Raw genomic sequence first — 18,187 nt, 5'->3', positions numbered from 1 at the left:
ACTGAGTATTACATTTTAAAATCACATATTATCAGAAGTAGAGTGTCTCTCCATGTAAAATATTTGTTCAGTAACATTACCATTTAAGTATGATGAGATTTGATGACAATTAAAGCATAAAGAAGAAAAAATGACATTATGTAGAGTAACGGATAAGATTTTACACAATGGGTAATAAAACTGGAACAGAACTAAGGTGTCAAAATTCCAGCTACTTACATTTTATTTTAATAAAAGTAGACCATTTGCATAAGTCTTGAAAGGCAACAAATTCAAATGATAGACCTAATTCTCACTAACAAGAAATAATGAAGTGCTGTGGTAATGATGCAAGGGACAGAAAATCTTGTGGGATTTATAACAGAGAAGGAAGGGAACTTTTGGGACAAGTCATATGTATGTTATAAGCTTTGGGAGAAAAACTTCATAAAAATATAAAGAAAATATGTATTATCCAATAGCCAAGTGCTCTGGAGGTAAATATGGCTAAAGACAAATGAGAAATACTAAAAATAGAGTAGCAACTCTAAAAAATATAAATTTAGAGATAAGATTCAAGAGGAAATCAATGAAAAGACATCAAAAGTAACTGTGGTGGCTGAGTTCAGAGCTCTCTGATAGCTCCCATTCTAAATCTGCACCTGGGAGCATGGCTACCTTATTTCTGCCTTCTGCAGGCAGGAATGAGAGGCAGCGGAACAAGGAGGAGGTGAGAGAATATGGCTCCTACTAAAGTAGTGGAGGTGTCTTTATAACATGAGTCAAGCTCAGTAAGAAGATAGTAACTCTTTTGCATAATTTGGTCTAAAATTAAGCAAACAGTTCAGGATTCCTGTAAGGACTGCTGACAGAAGAACAACATGCACAGTGTGATGTTGGATTTTTTTTTTTTTTAATATATAAAGAGAAACAGAAAAATAAAACTGTATCCAGAGTACAAGACCTCATGGATGTCTCCACTCTCTTTCTCCATTTTCAGTTGTTGTAAACTTCTCACGCAGAAAGTCACAATGGCTTTGCTTTAAAACCCATACCAGGGATCAAGATTTTCAAGTCACAGGAGAAGCAAAAACAGTAAGGTTAAAAGAATTAGTTGAAGGAGAAACAGCAAGGGTGTAAAGAGTTAAGAGGCTATCTTTCTGGACTACTCTCCACCATCCAATGGAAAGCCACACAAACACAGGCCAAGTGTTTGTACATGAGACCCAGACCATATGTAGTGTACCTGAGTAAGCTAAGCGATGCCAAAGGCACGGCCTCTTCCACCTCATCTCCTGACTATAAAATTCAAACTTACCACTGGGAACATGGAGTAAAGAAATGCTTAAACTTCTTACAGGTTCATTCTCAGTTTTTTCCACAGACACGAAAGAAATTGATTCCACCCCCATTCCCTCCTAGCTAATGGCAGGCATCTGAGACAACTTCACAGCGGACAGTAGAACGTAAAGTGAGTTATTTTGAATAATCAAAACAGCTGAATCTGATTTCCATGACTACATTTTTCCCATCCACAGAGGAGGGCTAGGACACATCCAGGGGTGCCGGGTTATGTTTAGAGAGAATACCATCCAGGATTTGAACTTCAGCTGCTACATGTGACACACACTGGGATAAACTATCCCATTAAAACTGAGAAAAGGATACAAGTTCATAGACTACTGCAATCATTTTGCTGTAAATGATTGCAAGATGAACAGAAACTAGCCCTAGTGGCTTTAAGGAAATCATAACAGGGCCACAGAGGAGAGAAAGAGACTTCTCTGAGAATGGAATCACATTGTTCTGGAGCGTTGAACCAATTTTACTAGACAGAGAACTGAATGTATTTAGTGTAAGTACAAAGTCACACACACACACACACACACACACACACACACAAACTGTAACAATGTTACGGGTGACTCACTCACATACCCTAGCATGCATCATTCTGGAGCAAAATAACCCAGTGGCTTCCAGCTGGAAACACTTGCAGCTTTTTACTTGAGGGCCTTCAACCACAGAGCTTACCCAGTCAGTAGGAAATGCCACACAAAGTACTTTGAAGTTAATTATCATCCTTACCTTCTTGCCCTCCTAATAGCCCTTTACCTAAGACTGATAGAAATCAATGGATACATAGTTCCATTTCTTGGCTTTCAGGTGGAGTAATTCTGAAGCATGCTTTATGCTATCTCCTGGAATTCCCAAGTAGTATTCCTCATGGCAGTAACCTATTATATAATCAATGTTAATTGGCTTTTTAAATTTCCCTGACTTATTTCCTTACTCCCATCTAGCGCTCCTCCACAATCACTTCTCTGAAGAGCATTCTGATATTGAGAAATCTTATTGGATAATGGAAGTAAAAGTCACTTATCAGGGCCCTCTGAAAATGGTACAAAATAACAGAGATTCTGGAATGGGCTAAGCAGCCAGAAATCACACACTGATGCCTAAGCCCCTTGAAATCAGATCCCCAAAACCAGGGTACCAGTGAGAACTGACGTTCAAGGTAGGCAAAGAATAAATGATTTCTAAATTCCTTCTTCAAAAGTTTATCTGTCCATGTCAAGGTCAATTGCATTCCAAACAACTTGAATGTGAACTAAAAATTATACTGGTCGTTTTGACATATTTTTTTTAGGAAGATATGATACTAGAAGAATGAAGGAAGCAAGTTTTGCCCTGATTTCAATTGTAATACCCAAAAGATGTATTTAATTCTACAGTGATGAGCTTGAAATCAAAATAAGAGGTTTTTTGTTTGTTTGTTTGTCTTTTGAGACAGAGTCTAACTCTGTCGCCCAGGCTGGAGTGCGGTGGCGCGATCTCCGCTCACTGCAAGCTCCGCCTCCCGGGTTCACGCCATTCTCCTGCTCAGCCTCCCGAGTAGCTGGGACTACAGGCACCCGCCACCACGCCCAGCTAATTTTTTTTGTATTTTTTAGTAGAGAGGAGGTTTCACTGTGTTAGCCAGGATGGTCTCCATTTCCTGACCTCATGATCCGCCCGCCTTGGCCTCCCAAAGTGCTGGGATTACAGGCGTGAGCCACCGCACCTGGCCCAAAATAAGAGTTATTTAAAAAAAAATATACTTTCTGGCCACTTTTTAAAATAAGTGGTAATAATTAATAAACAGCATTACAAATTAAGCTATTTCCTTTTCAAATTGATTCACTGACAAATTAGGAGGAAATCATTTCATATCCTCATTGCAAGGCAACTGAGTTTCTTATGATTTTTTTTGGTAGATGGAAAATTCCCACTCAAAGATTATTAGCAACTTGATATATATTATCCCTGCCAGTGGATATGTGTTATGCCTATCAAACTTGGCACTACTGGCATTTGGACAGGACAGTTGTCTGCTGGGATGAAGGGAGGGGTGTCCTGTGCACTTTCGGTTGTTTAGTAGCATACCTAATCTCTACCCTATGGACACCAATAGTTCTCTCCACCCAAAACATGACAACCAAAACTGGGTCCTGACATTACCAAATGTCTCCTGGGCAAAAGTGCCCCTGTTTGAAAAGCACCGTTTGCAGGGAGGTCTTTTTGAGGCCTCCCTCAGAATTCTTTCCCTAATGAACTTATTTTCATGTAAGTGTATGCAAAATTTGCCAATGGTGAATATTAGGACATCATATGAGAAAGTCAAAATATAAATTTATCTGAACTGATCAGTCTTCAATACAATGAAATTTCTCATGGTTAAATGTAAAATACTACATTTATATTCGAGTAATAATTGTCTAGGTACAAGTTAAAGGAGACTTTACCTGGAAAAAATCTGATAATTTTGTTGATCATAAATTCAATGTAATTCAAATAAGCAATATATGCTTTTGAAAAATCATGAAATCTTAAGTGTCATTATCTGGGAGAAAAAGTTCATATCAAGGAAGGTGAAAAATCCATTGTATTTTTGGCTGATCACCAAATGCTATGGTTGTTTGGTGTCAGATTTTGTGAACAGAGGTTCAGGAAAAGGTTACTAAGATTATGAGGTGCTTAGAATCTATATAATTTGAATAATGGCCATGATAAACCAGAATATTAAGATTGGAGAAGAGAAAATCCAGACATTGTTTAGGGGAGGGTGATGGTATTGGAAAGGCTGTCATGGGGAAAAAGGGTATATTCTATTTTGCACAAAGAGAATTAGAATCAATAAGTGAAGGTTACAGAAAACTAGATATAAGGAACCAAAATTATCCTATCATGAAATCGATTGCCTTGCAAAGGAGCTACCCTTCCTCTAGCCGTGGCTATGCAATGCTTTGTCTGGGACATTGTAAAAGTGTCTCCTATGTTGGGAAAAATATTAACATAAACACCTACAATAGTCTTAATTTTAAATCTACGAATTTATGATAATTCTACTCTCTTAGTAGCTACCTAGCACACTTTAATTTTACCCTATTACACAGGTGAACTTTAACTTTTATCTTTTAGTAAAATATTGAACTTTATGCAAAGCATTTAAGTGCATTATGTTTTTTATTCCTCACAATCCTATAGGTTGTCTCCTTATCATTCTCTTTTATGGCTGAATAAACTTAGTATGATTGAGTGATTGCACGAAGTCCCACAGCTAGTAATTTTCAAATCTAGTATTTAGATCCACTTTGCTTGAACTGTTGGTGCTTGTGACAGATCATTATTAAGATTATTTTACCTAACTGAAAGCACACTGTTCTAATCAGTAATCATCTGAAATTTCACAGACCAGAAGCATTCAATATTTCTTTTATTGATTGTTATTTTTACTGAATGAATGCTATGGTTCCATATTCTATGTTTCTCAAGAAGTTATTTTCTTCTTTTTATTTAAAGGTGACCACATATTTAGGGGTCAGTAAGGTATTTTTCATAGTCTAGCTGCCACTCTCAAATACTGTTGACCTCTACATGCTTAAAGATGGATGCATTGTTGGGTAAGACCTTGCTGCATATTAGATATTCACTGATTGTCTTCAAGGTGCTAAATCAAAGATTCCAATTCTTGGAGAAGTTTGCCCTTAAGTTAATATTAAGTTGTTCAGAAGAGTAGAGATATGTGGGATGAATGGGGTGATTTTCATATACTAGACCTCAATAAATAATTGAAGACTGAACTTGTAAAAATGAAGCAAGATTAATTTCAGTAAAAATTGTATAACTGGACATTTAGTTATAGAGAAGGATACTGTAATGGTTAAAGTTAGTTCATGCCATCTCCTTGACGATTTTTTTTTTTTTTTTTTTTGAGATGGAGTCTCGCTCTGTCACCCAGGCTGGAGTGCAGTGGTGCAATCTTGGCTTACGCAACTTCCACTTCCCAGGTTCAAGGAATTCTCCTGTCTCAGTCTCCTGAGTAGCTGGGAACACAGATGCCCACCACCACTCCTGACTACTTTTTGTATTTCTTGGTCTTCTTAATATTCGCTGAACCATTCATCTTCAGTATTATTTCTTAAAAAGTTTTGTTTATATCTAATGTCTGTTTTAGTGATTCTCAATCTTTTGGGGAATTTTGAAACCGTTTAAAGATTTGATGAACCTAATGAATACTTTTACTGGGAAAATGCTCATTCACATATACCTGCCAAGTTATTATATGTATAAATATATATTATATATAATTTTATGTTAAATACTTAATACTTATATTAAAATATTTAAATTCAATATATATTTATATATTTATATGTAATAGCAATTATATATAATGTTAATATCTATCTATTATATATACATATATATTTTACATATATCTCTATTATTACATATATGTAAGTTAGCAACCCTTGAGGCCTAATCACTGGGCCCTGGACATCTATGCCCTCTATAGGTTAAGACCCAAAATACTTGGCCTGATTACTAATAATAGGTTTTATATAGCAACCGCCTTTGGAGTGCTTACGTATTTTTAAGGGAAACTAAGTTATATATCCTTTAATTTAGACATTAATAAAATGTGGATTGTTTCTGTTACATTTTTACAATCACGCATTAATAGTAATAAAGAAGTAACAAATATATCTAGACACTGCAGGTTCAAAATGAATTAAGCATTCATGTTCAGACTTTTTACTGTTGAAGAAAAAAAGACTAAACTTACGCATTTTCATCAGAAAATCATTTTCAAGTGCCAGGGTTTTAAAACAGTTACCAACTGTTGAACTAAAACTTACTCTGATGAATCATCTGATTTCTAAAAAGCCACTTTATTTTGTGAGAAATAAATATAGTTCTATGGAAACAAACACTATGTTCTTTTATACATTTTTTTTTTCAAATAACATGTGAGAGTCAAAGAAATTAGGCAAATGGTAACTAGTATGTGATAGTGTTGGAATTTAATCACAGGTTTACTTAACTTGGATTCCATTGTTTTTTATAGAGAAAAAGCATATTTATGAAATTAGTATTTTAATGTTGTTTTCAATAATTACTGTATCAGTTTATGGTTTCTGGCATATCAAGATGAACAAATGTATACAAAAGTACATTGAGTGGCTCTGCCTTTAATTGTATGAATATAGAGGTGTTTAATGACTAGTAAAATTCAGACAAAAGAGAGTCAACATTCTTCCTCTGTAATATAAGGATGGGTCTTCCCTTCAGATGCAGTCTTCCTTACTGTCCCACTTTCACCACTTTCCCACTTTCACCACATCATGAAATGGTGCCGCATATACTTTTTTAAATCAATAAATCCACAGTTGTATTAAGAAATATTTTATTAACAAAACAGTAAGTTCCACTTGCTTAGCATTTCCAATAATGGATAAATTGGCCTTGCAACAGAAAAACAAACAAATAAAAAAAGAAGAAGAAAACCCCTTAGATACCCAATCACACAAAGCACTAGAAGGGTAGGGTTTTGTGGCCTGTCTTTGATGTTTTAGGGATTGACCACTTCACACATTATTGTAGTATTTGTTGTTTTAAAAAAGGCAATACATTACATGGATAAAAAAGAAGCATAATCAATCAGAAAAGTTACAGTCTAGAGATGTAATGAAATTTATGCCAAGTAGTGTGAAATCCTCAATCAACTGCAAACTATGCATGGAACCCTGATATGTTTGGTATGAAGATACTTGGGATTCAAGTCATTTTCTCCTTCTAACTCTGTTCCCCTCTTTTCTTTTTCCATTCAGGAAAAAAATAAGTTTTGCTAGAGTGAGTTTGTGTAAGCCAATAATATTAGAAATAATCTTACTGATAATAAACTATATCATTGCATGTAACTTTAGAATTTATGCTGGGGAGAAACATTGAAATCAATCCCAAACAACACATTTCATAGATATACTGCTTAAAATTACCATTATTCAATTTATTTTCTATTATATTTTAGAATCTATCCAGATGGAAACTGGTTCAAGCTTAATAGATAAAATAGAAAAGCAACCTTAAAAACAAAACAAAACAAAACAAAACAAAAAACCCTTCAAGCTGTAAATTAGTAGTTTTACACTTCCCTTCTTATTTTACTGGCTTTCCCTGAGTAAGACTGAATGAGACAGGGGAAAAGAAAAGACTCATGAATTCTTTAATGTGGCAAATTAAAAAAAAAAGAAAATCTAGAAAAGAAGTAATGGATATTAAATTTTCATTGTATACCTTCTACTTTCTGGGTCATAAAAAGCCATTAAGATTCTTTCACAACAATTACTTGGCATCCATAGATAGTGGTGATTTGCTATGAATTATACATATTTCTAAGGTGCTGTATATCTGAAATCCAGGCCACTTCTTGGCTTTTTTTCATCAACTAAAGTATCACAAAAGATGTTTTGCATTTTTTGCCTTTGCTGATTAAAGCTAATTGTAAAGGTATTCTTCTCTTCTACAAAATTTATTATCGCTCTTTTAGAAGGTATTCAAGTAATGCAACCAATTTTTACTGAAGCATCAACTTGCAATCTAATAATGCATTTCTTTTGCACTACCTTCTCATATTAATAATTTATTGCTGTGAACATCAGTGAATAATATGCAAAAACAAGTGTATACTCTATACTTTTCTACTACTTAATGTGTTAAACTAAAACTATATTTAATGATATATATGTAAAACCAGAAAAGTTAAAACATAGTCAATAATTAACAGAGAATGATTTTCTTAAATGGGTAATACAGAATAAAAAATTACTGAAAAATACTTTCTTAGTTGAGAAAATGTTTACTTTCCAGAAATGTTCATCATGCACATCAGATTCAGAGAATATATATATTACTTTACTAGAAAGAAAGTTTTCAATTGCAGCAGCCAGAGTTAAGGTGTAGATTAATCAATTTTGCTTCCATAACCTGCCCACATAATGGTTCTTATTCATGCAGCAGTATATCAGTGATATTCTATTTGATAAGGAAAGGTTCATTTCATTAGGGACTAAAATCTTCTTGGGGTTACCTGGGAGCAAGATCTCAATGAAGCAAATCACCCCATTTGTCGTCAATACCTTGGCACAACCCTCTTCCTTCCTGCTTTTCAATATGTCAATAAATATTTGCTACTGTATGCACGTTTGGATCTTCTAGTACATCTGATGGATTGCTGTGGATTCGTGTGTGTGTGTGTGTGTGTGTGAAAATAGTGAATGTATGTGGGAATGTATTTCAGGGAGAAAAGATTATAAGATACATATGTATATATTTGACTTTCTAATTCACACCTTTCATACAAGTACTAAAACTCAATTGCAACAGAATGAAGGCTGTACATATAAGAAAAAAAGTAGCTGAGTCTTTTTATATACATTCATACATATCTTCCTTAGAATAAACACTACACTGTAATTTCTTTAAAAAATAAAAGTAAGTAATTGTGGCAATTTATAATGGTGGCAAAGAAAAAAAAACCAAATGAAATAATTGTTGCTCTGATGTCATAAAACTCCCTATACTTAGCAACACTTATAACATTGAATTTACCAAAAATGGCTGAAGAGCAGAGATATATTTTGCATTTTCTATACAACAGGCTATAAAACGTCACTTATCACAGTCCAGAAAGCACACAGAGATGGATTTTATATAAACATATGTAATAACATAATAAGCGTGCATGAAAATTTCCCAATGATTGCATCTATGCCCTCTTGTTTTTGTTTTGAAATTTTGTGTGAAAATGTGCCTTATATTTCACATTTTTGAAAATAAGGCCTCCATACTTTTTTTCCTCTCTCACAACCAGAAAGGGGCTTTTTGAATGTGTTCCTACACAAGTCTTCAAAAAAGCCAGCACTTTGTTTCAAATGCAAGTTCCAACCACTGCTCCAGTTGCACCAGGCGGCAAACTCTTAAAGGTTTGCAGGTTGAGTCACTCAAAAGGACAGTCTTCTCTGGCAATTGGACTAACTGACTTCTCAGGAAAGCGCTAGCACTTTGGCTAAATCCAGGATCATAGGTAGCTTCTTTTTTGTGTTATGCTTTGTGTTGGTTTCTGTGTTGTGCCTTGATGCTGTAATACTCCTTTGCTTTATGAATGCGTGCGGTCATCACTGTCTTTTAGAAATGTTCCAGCAACATAAAGACAAGCAGAGTAAATGAAAACACTGTGGATGTTAGGGAATTTATTGGCCCCTACTTTTTGTTTTTTGTTTTTCTTTTTTGAGAAACAAGAGCATGAGATACTTGTTTTTATTTTTTAAAAAGTCTTTCCTTCCTGATTGCATTCCCTGTCTTCTTTTGTATGTGCTTCATAAAAAGGAAAGTAAATAAGTTTATATTATGTCTCAGATAAAATGAAGACTATTTCTATACAAGTGTCCATTTAAGATCTTGGGATCAGACATAATACTCTTTATCCTTGTTTTTCTTATTTTTGTTGGCGCTTTTCGCACTGCTGGGTTGTTTCTCCTTTACGACAGCCCCATTGGACTGCGCTGAGTTACTGATGTAGTTTCGACTCTCGTCCACATGGTATGAGCCTTCATCCCGGTTTCTGTACTTGTACATGGCATAGAGGAGGATAAGGATGCACAGGGCGGCAGCAGCTACTATCCCAACGACCATACCCGTGGTGCTGCTGGACTCCCGGATCACTTCTGCTGAGCCTGGGTACGGCTCTCTGCCGCCTGCTCGGGTTGGGTTGGCTATAGAAAAGAGGATGAGAACAAACACAAAGTGATCATTGAGTTCACTGAATACCAGAGAGCTACATTCACATTTATTATCTATTTCTAACAGCAACTATGCGTTAGGAAAGGTATCCTGTTGATACCTGTAGCCATCCCTCTGCCTCATGGGTACTAAAAACTAGGGACTATGATTCAAAGTTCTCTGCGAGAGATTTGTTGCTATGTCTTCTTTTTCACAAATCAATTTTGTTTACAGAGTTCTGTAAGCATTGCCCTAAATAAACCCCAATTAGCTCTAAAGGGCCATGTTGGTGGGTTAAGTGGAAAAACCACAAACCCAACATAAAGAAAAGCAGAACAGCCCTACCCTATAATACTAGAGGGAATCATAAGAATCAAATTGGTGTTGCTCTAGAACATAGGTCTAACTAGACTGAATCAGGAAAACTAAATTTAGGACTACTTTAGAAATCATATTCCCTTGTATTTTAAAGAATTTATTATCTTATTGAACAATAAGATAATTCACACATTTTAACTGTCTGCTTTTTAAAGTATAACTTTAGTTACATTTTTATAAATGAAAATAGACTGATTTCCATTTTGTTGGAGATTTACTTGTTTACATAAGTATGTGTGTATTTTATTAATTGATTGGGGAGCTCCCAAGCTAAACTTTGGAGAAGAAAGTAATAAAATATTCTTTCTCAGTTTTAAATACAGTCTAGATTGATTTTTTAGTCAAAACTCAGAACTACCTAATAGATAATAATAGAAGACTGGTTAGTTTTATTCAACTGACAAAACCCTTCTTCAGTCTTCCCAAAGTATAAGTAAGGTTCTTTCTTGGATGAGAACAATGGATTTGGGGGTGCCTATATCTTCTTGAAGGCTTGGTCAGACACTGAAATTGATCGATGGGGAAGAATGGACCTGAGATTTAATTGGTAGATAGGAGGAGAAGGAGCAGCTCTTTTCCTCTATATATAATAAACTTTTTTGATATTAAAGGATAGAAACTGTAGAGAGAGAAGAAGATTCTATCCTACTCTGACTGTATGTCATTTTTTCCTTGTGAATTGTGTTTTCTGCTTTTCCCTGAATCTCTATCCTCTCACTTGTCCTACATAAAAATATTACTTTTCAGATGTAATGTTTTAAAAATGCTACATCTTTCAAAACACGATTCTTTGCCAATTATGCATAATGAACTTAAATAATCTCGATTGCATATATATTAGATAGGATGTATGTGTATGAGTGTGTGTTCGTGTGTATGTAAGAACTGAAAACGTAAGAAGACTAAAATTATGCTTTTATTTCACTACTACTAAACATCATTTAGTAATTAGTTTTAATATTTCTGCAAAAGTTCTTGTTAATTACTGGGAATCATTTTACTAAACATATGGCTCTATACGGCTCTGTAATTCCATTTTCAAATATCACCAAGATTTCTTTTGCCTAAATGTGTATGTGTGTGTGTGTGTGTTTCTGTGATTTTCCTTTCCTTCTCCAAATAAAGTCTTAACAAATATAGCCATTTCCAAGGTAGTAGCTCTCAGTCTCAAATTAGCAATATGCTATGTTCTGGTGCTACAAAACGTAGCAGGTGAAATTTTTTTATGCTGAATATGTCCTTGCTTGTTTTACAAAAGCCCATGGAGTGCGGCTTAATAAAAAGCTTTGGAGTTGCTTCTGTGGCCAAGGTGGAAGGAGACAAAGACTGTAATCCACAGTATTTGATTACAGGAATTAATTTTCTCTCATGAAGAATAGAATCTTCTGCAGTAACTCTGTCACTACCTGACAAACCAAAGGCAGCACTTTCTCTTTTAAATACAGTCATCTTTGCCAAAGTGTGCCAATTAGCTCAGCTGCTTTCACTAAATAAAAACTTTCATTTTACAGAGCATTCTTTTACTATGGTGTCTCGAGAGCTAAAAAGGGAATTTTATTTAAATGTTACCTAAATCATTTTTTTCCAACCTGATGGAATGCTTTCATTTTAAACACATTTTCACAATTACCTCACTTTTACTTTGTCTGACAGAAGGGAATAGGGAGAATGGAGATAACATTTGAATCATTTAGCTTATGACAGTAAAATTGGAGAATTTTGATGGAATGGAGGGTTTATATTTTGTATACTAAGAATAGACATGTATTTTTTTGATAAGGAATTGGTATCAAAAATGGACTATCTTATCAGAAAAACATTTATTTTATTTTTATCTGCTACAATATTTCTGAGAGGTTTTCAAAACAACTATGCACATAGCCTATTTGTGTTAAAATAAGAATGAGGTCACAAAGACCACAACAAAGCCTGAAATCCTTCAACTGTGCCATACACATTTGAAAACATCTCCCGTTTAAGGAAAATATTTTCTTTTTTGCAACACTAGCCAAATTGTTGCTTAAGTCATATGAGGCCTAAAAATATCTCTATACAAAACTCAGATGTAAAAATTCTAAATATCATGTTTCTTAAAAATATAACCTACAAAAGCTCTACCAAAATTAAATAAACCCAATAAACATGTTATCTTTCTTTTCCCTGATTCACATTAAAATTTTAATAACCATCATAGCAGATATTATTATAGGTATGTTTGGAATACTACCATGTCTGACTGATTAATATTCTTTTTCTATTTATGCTTGAAATAGGAAGGCTAAGTGAAATTTTTCTTGACTTTTCTTCTAAGACTAGAAATATTTATGTGTTGGTCAGGCAGGGTGGCTCACGACTATAATCCCAGCACTTTGGGAGGCCGAGGCAAATGGATCACAAGGTCAAGAGATGGAGACCATCCTGGCCAACATAGTGAAACCCTGTCTCATACAAAAATTTGCTGGGTGTGGTGGTGCACACCTGTAGTCCCAGTTACTTGGGAGGCTGAGGCAGGAGAATTGCTTGAACCCGGGAGGCGGAGGTTGTAGTGAGCTGTGATCGCACCACTGCACTCCAGCCTGGCAATAGAGTGAGACTTGGTCTCAAAAAAAAAAAAAGAAAAAAAAATATATATTTATGTGTTAATATAAATATATATATTTATGTGTTAATATAAATATATATATTTATGTGTTAATATAAATATATATATTTGTGTTAATATAAATATATATATTTATGTGTTAATATAAATATATATATATTTATGTGTTAATGGGACATCTTTCCCAGATATGCAATAAAAGGCCGAAGACATTTAAATATATTCAGTAATTATAAATGTGGCTTCTCTTATTGTCGCTAATGATTTATTTTGATGATCACTGAAAAATCTCTGAAGAAAATTTATATTAATGTAAATATAGAGAATAGTATCAATGACTATTATTATATATTGTATATAATGACTATTATATATTATTATATATTATATAATATATATAATATATTATTATATATTATAATATATTAAATGTCTTTTATGTAATTTGTTCGAAATTTATATAAAAGGGAAATGCTGTCATCTCAGCCATTTACGAAAATGTGAAAAAAAATAAGATAAACTTATAATTAATTTCATGGATTTAAGAATTTTGCATTCCCTCTAAACTATATAATAAACCAAAATAAGATATTTTAAAACAATTAAAGCCATCTGCTACATGTTTTGTTCTTAGCAGTGCTGAAATGTGAATAATGTAATTAACTAAAATTTACTTTCACCCCTTCTTTCTTTCTTTCTTTGTTCCAGCATGTGACAAAGAAACAAGTGAAAGAGAATAACTTGTTAAAAAAGATTTAACTTGTTAAAAAAAAGCAAGTGAAAGAGAATAAAGGAGGAGGAGCTAAAATAATGGAATACAAACAAATAAGCTTAAGTCTTTAAGTCCTGAATCTTCAAAGATTAACTCTGATGTGTAGGTAAAATTAAGCTGACGTAGCCAGTTCGTTATATTGGGCCCAGGGATATAAGGAATTTGGATCAATGGAAAACTTCAGTAGGATTGACATGTGAGGAGAGCGAGAATGCACACCTTCATCACAATACGAAGGCTTTGACTTGTGCTGGCATTTTTAACCTAAATGATTTGGAAGCTACTGATTATTCTAGCAAGGAAACAGAGCAGTACAATAATTATGACCCATTTCATATTTGCATTCACTTCTTTCCTACTCACTTCTGAGATTCATTTAGCGAAATGGCTATAGAAAAATTCCTGGGACTCTTGCACTGATAAAGCATGTTACCTGAAAGGACCACTGAAAAGTAGCTTTTAATCCTTCCTCTCTCTCCTAGCATTTGGTAAGATATGGTGGTCTCTAGAAGTTTTCCACATGGTCTGCTTTGTCCCTGTAGATTTATCAAGAATCCTATGAATTTTCTTGTTTTTTGTTGTCTAATTAACATTGTGGTAACTTAGGTAAACATAAGCTGTCAAGTGTTTGGACAGTTAGTAACGTATTTCTGCATTATAGTCTAAATCAATTTGTTCATATCCAATGATAATTCAGATGATAATTCATTGTGGAAAATGAATAGCTAATGCTAAAGGCATATTTTAGTGCCTTATCACATAGAAAAAATAAATGCAACTGTTGCTCTGAATTAAAAATTAAAAAATAAATCTTTCAGATTTTAATTTGTCTTTTGCTGAGATAGTTATTTCAAACTACAACAACAGGAAAGGAAATCGCCCTATGTGTTATTTCTTTATTTTTGATAGTCTTTGATACTGTATCTGTGAAAGAACATCATTTCCTCAAATTAGAACAAATTTAGATCCAATTAAGAAACACATGGGGAAAATATATTCGAGACACATTAGACTTCAGTACAGAGCAGAGAGGGATGTCAGTGCAGGCTTCATCTCTTACCAGCTTCTTGCACCCTCTGTTGCTTCCTCCATGTTCCTCTCTATTTCTCCTCCCGCTTACCCCTCTTTATCGCCTCTGTGCCTTGGTCTTCCAGCTCCCGAATTATCCTTGTGGGGGCCCTCCCCACCCCCAGGTAAATGAAGAAGGTCAGGCCAGCAGGGGTCAGGACTGTTTGCCTCTTGGATTGGTGTATTACTCAGGAAGGTGTTCAATAAACCACAAAATTTATTGTCAATTTCCTAATTTCAAAACACAATGTAAAATAATTCTTACTGGCACAAGTGTCTACGTGTGATTATTTCAGCAGAACAGGTTTTGTGTTTCATATTGGCATGATTACGTTAAAATGTAACTTTCTAAATTTGCTTGCAGATAAAATTGTATGCTTTGTCAAAACAAATAATATGTGATCACTAATTTAAAAAACTTTTGTGATACATATGATGATATGATGGGGGCATATTAAGCCATTAAACTTGGCATTGTATTTATCAGTTTGCATTGTTTGATTATATCTAATCATACCTTAGCGTATGCAAATAGAAGTTAAAGATTGCAATTACTGAGGACAATGATTCGCAACTGAAGTGCTACAATACTAAGCAATTTGAAAGGTACATTTTTGAATATTAATAAATTTTTCCAAGGAGATTTCACTTTGCAGTGGTAAGTGACATCCTTCATTTTTCTTTCTGAAATTGGAAACACAGCAATCAATTATTGTCATTAAAGAAAACTGCTCTTGATCTATGTTTTTGCACCTCTGCATGATAAATGGTGTTTATAATCCTAATTCCTGATATAGAATGGGGTTTGGTGGGTGTTGGGACCTTGTCTTTCTATTGACGAGTTCACCAAGGCATTAGCATGCCATCAGATGCTCTTTTTATCACTCAAATTGTCACTTTTATGAAATTATTTTGTATACTTGAATGAGCTTTTCTTCCACTGTAATCTTATATATATATATAGGTTCCAAAGTTAACTTTCAAGGTTAGATTGTAGTTTCTAGGTAATTTTTTGGGCTTGTTTTATTTCTGCAGTATAGACTGTTAATGTATGTGTATGTCGTCAACTATGAACCTGGCACACCAAGGATAAAGTAAGAGTATCATTATAACCTGATGACAATGAAAATTCAGCTTTTGAGCTTTGAGAAAAAGATTGTAAGAAACTACCAGTCTTAGGAAATAAAAAAGAATAAAACATGCTAGTGGTTAAAAAACAAACAAATACAGGTTATATATTTAAGATCAAGAGGGGATCAGAAAGGATCATTAAACTCCATAATGCCCAGCATATATCATTCTGCTAACCAGAATTGTTAGATGTCCTGTCTTGTAATGATCCTTTTAAAAAAAAACTCTTGGCAAGAAGCATTTACTGAATTTCTTCTCACTAAGAGTTTCTGACCAGTCTTTCTGGTTTTCTCATAAATTAAGCTTGAAGTAATAGATTTTAAATTTCTGTCTCCACCCCACCTAGGAAAAAGAGTTGCCTAAAATGATCTCATTAGGCCAGGGTTCTATACTGTGTCTAATAGATGTAGAAGTTATTATAATTCTAGGCTAGCCTTGAAAATTATTTTGGATTTATAGGGGAAGATTTGACTTTTCCAGTACTCAGTTTCATTAATACTGTGAAAAGAAAATTGGAATTGTAGCCTCCTGGGGTGTTTGTGAATTGAGATTAGCACAGTTTTTCTCTTCCCCATTTGGAAAAAAAACAACTCAAAGTTTATTACTTTTTCCCATTTGTTTGCTTCAATACAATGTAGGCCAGAAGAAACAATTATGATGCAATCATTCATAAGAAGCCATGTTTAAATGCTACATTTGTAGGAAAGCAGGTACACAGTGATTTATATGACATGCATTAATTTCGACTCATGCTGTGGTTTTGTGAGAAGTGAGGGATGCTGGATGTTTCAAATTCCCTCCATTCTCCCTCCCACCAACTCCACCTATGCCTGCACATTCTTAAGTTCACTTATGGAGGTCAGACAAGTCTTGCGAGAGGACATGTCTGACACATCTTAGCCCTTCCCCAATACATCGGAGATTTAGAAATAACTTGGAAATCAATAAACCTTTGCTACCTGCCTGGCTGCTGTCTCTGACATTTTCCTCTGCTTCTTTCAAAACCACCAAAGCATGCATTTGAAGGGCAGTTAAGGGGCCACCACTCTGATACTGAGAGGTTCATTATCTTCTCCAGAGATCTAGGTATTGAATGGGAAGGGATACTATACACTGGAAAACTCATCACGTGCCTGCACGATAGAGAAACCCAACTAGGACAGGCTGCTACCTCAAATGGTACCACAGGGAACAGAAGAGACAATGGACGTCCACACTCTCTATGACCTTGGTGACACTGAAAACGAATAAGCAGAGAACATGCACAATCTCCCTCATCTCCAGGGGGAGCCATAGGATCATGCTGTTTACAAATCTTATTCTTCAATTATTCAGTATGTTCTAAACTATATGTTACAGCTTAGTCATCTATAAGCTTCATAGACTTTTTACATAGTCATTGTATCCTTGTGGTTTGCATCCACTGTGGTGCAATGTCCTTACTATTCTCATGGCCATTCATAGTCTGTTCACAGCTACCTACTCCAATTTGTCTTCCATATTTGTCAAAGGAAGTTACAGTCATATATTATTGCTGTCCCCAAGTCCCCACATACCCACAACAGTTCAACTTTTATGCCTTGCTCATATAACCTTTTTTCTCCTCCCTGTTTAAATCGTACTTATTTTCTCAAAACTTGGCTCAAATATCCCATCTTTTATGATTTTTTTCTCTAATACCCTCCTTCTATCAACAAATATATAATGAGCTATAGTTAACATTCCAGGGACTATATGAGGTCCTGAGGGTATAGGAGATAACCAAACAAACTTGATGTTTATGTCCTCATGTACCTTAAAATACAGTGAGGCAGAGAGGCATACAAGAAGGAATCACACAGTTAAAGTAACAGCTGGGATATGTATGATGAAGGAAAACTGTAGGTACCACGCAGGAGTAGGACAAAGGTTTCTGATTGCAACTGCAGAATCAGAAAGATCTTTCTGAATTTGTGACACTTATGATAAAAATGAGTAGAGAGTAGTCAAGTGAAAGTGGGCAGAGGAGTCTACAAATAACATGTCGAATGACCTTGAGGAAACAGAATTTACTTTTCAGGAATTAAACAACAGTCAGAGTGGCTGTAGCACAGTGAGATTAAAGGGAGAGTGAGAAGAAATTTCAAGGTGGACATGAAATTTATCACAGAGAC

General features: G+C 34.6%; 1 protein-coding gene across 26 annotated transcripts in view; it reads right to left on the bottom strand.

Moving 5' to 3' along the window:
- Window positions 1-6,692: 6,692 nt before the first annotated feature.
- Window positions 6,693-18,187, bottom strand: part of NRXN1 (neurexin 1) — a 1,126,307-nt gene continuing 1,114,812 nt past the window's right edge. For 25 of the 26 annotated variants that reach the window (XM_077958693.1, XM_028832104.2, XM_077958703.1 and 22 more), the window contains one exon: window positions 6,693-10,076. In XM_077958693.1, the coding sequence (XP_077814819.1) occupies window positions 9,769-10,076 (308 nt within the window). In that variant the 3' untranslated portion in view covers window positions 6,693-9,768. The remainder of the gene's footprint in view (window positions 10,077-18,187) is intronic. The other variant, XM_077958710.1, reaches the window with a different exon arrangement.

This window comes from Macaca mulatta, chromosome 13 (assembly GCF_049350105.2).
Source record: "Macaca mulatta isolate MMU2019108-1 chromosome 13, T2T-MMU8v2.0, whole genome shotgun sequence".
In the NCBI taxonomy this organism is placed as follows: domain Eukaryota; kingdom Metazoa; phylum Chordata; class Mammalia; order Primates; family Cercopithecidae; genus Macaca; species Macaca mulatta.
This window is presented reverse-complemented; position numbering and strand designations above follow the sequence as displayed.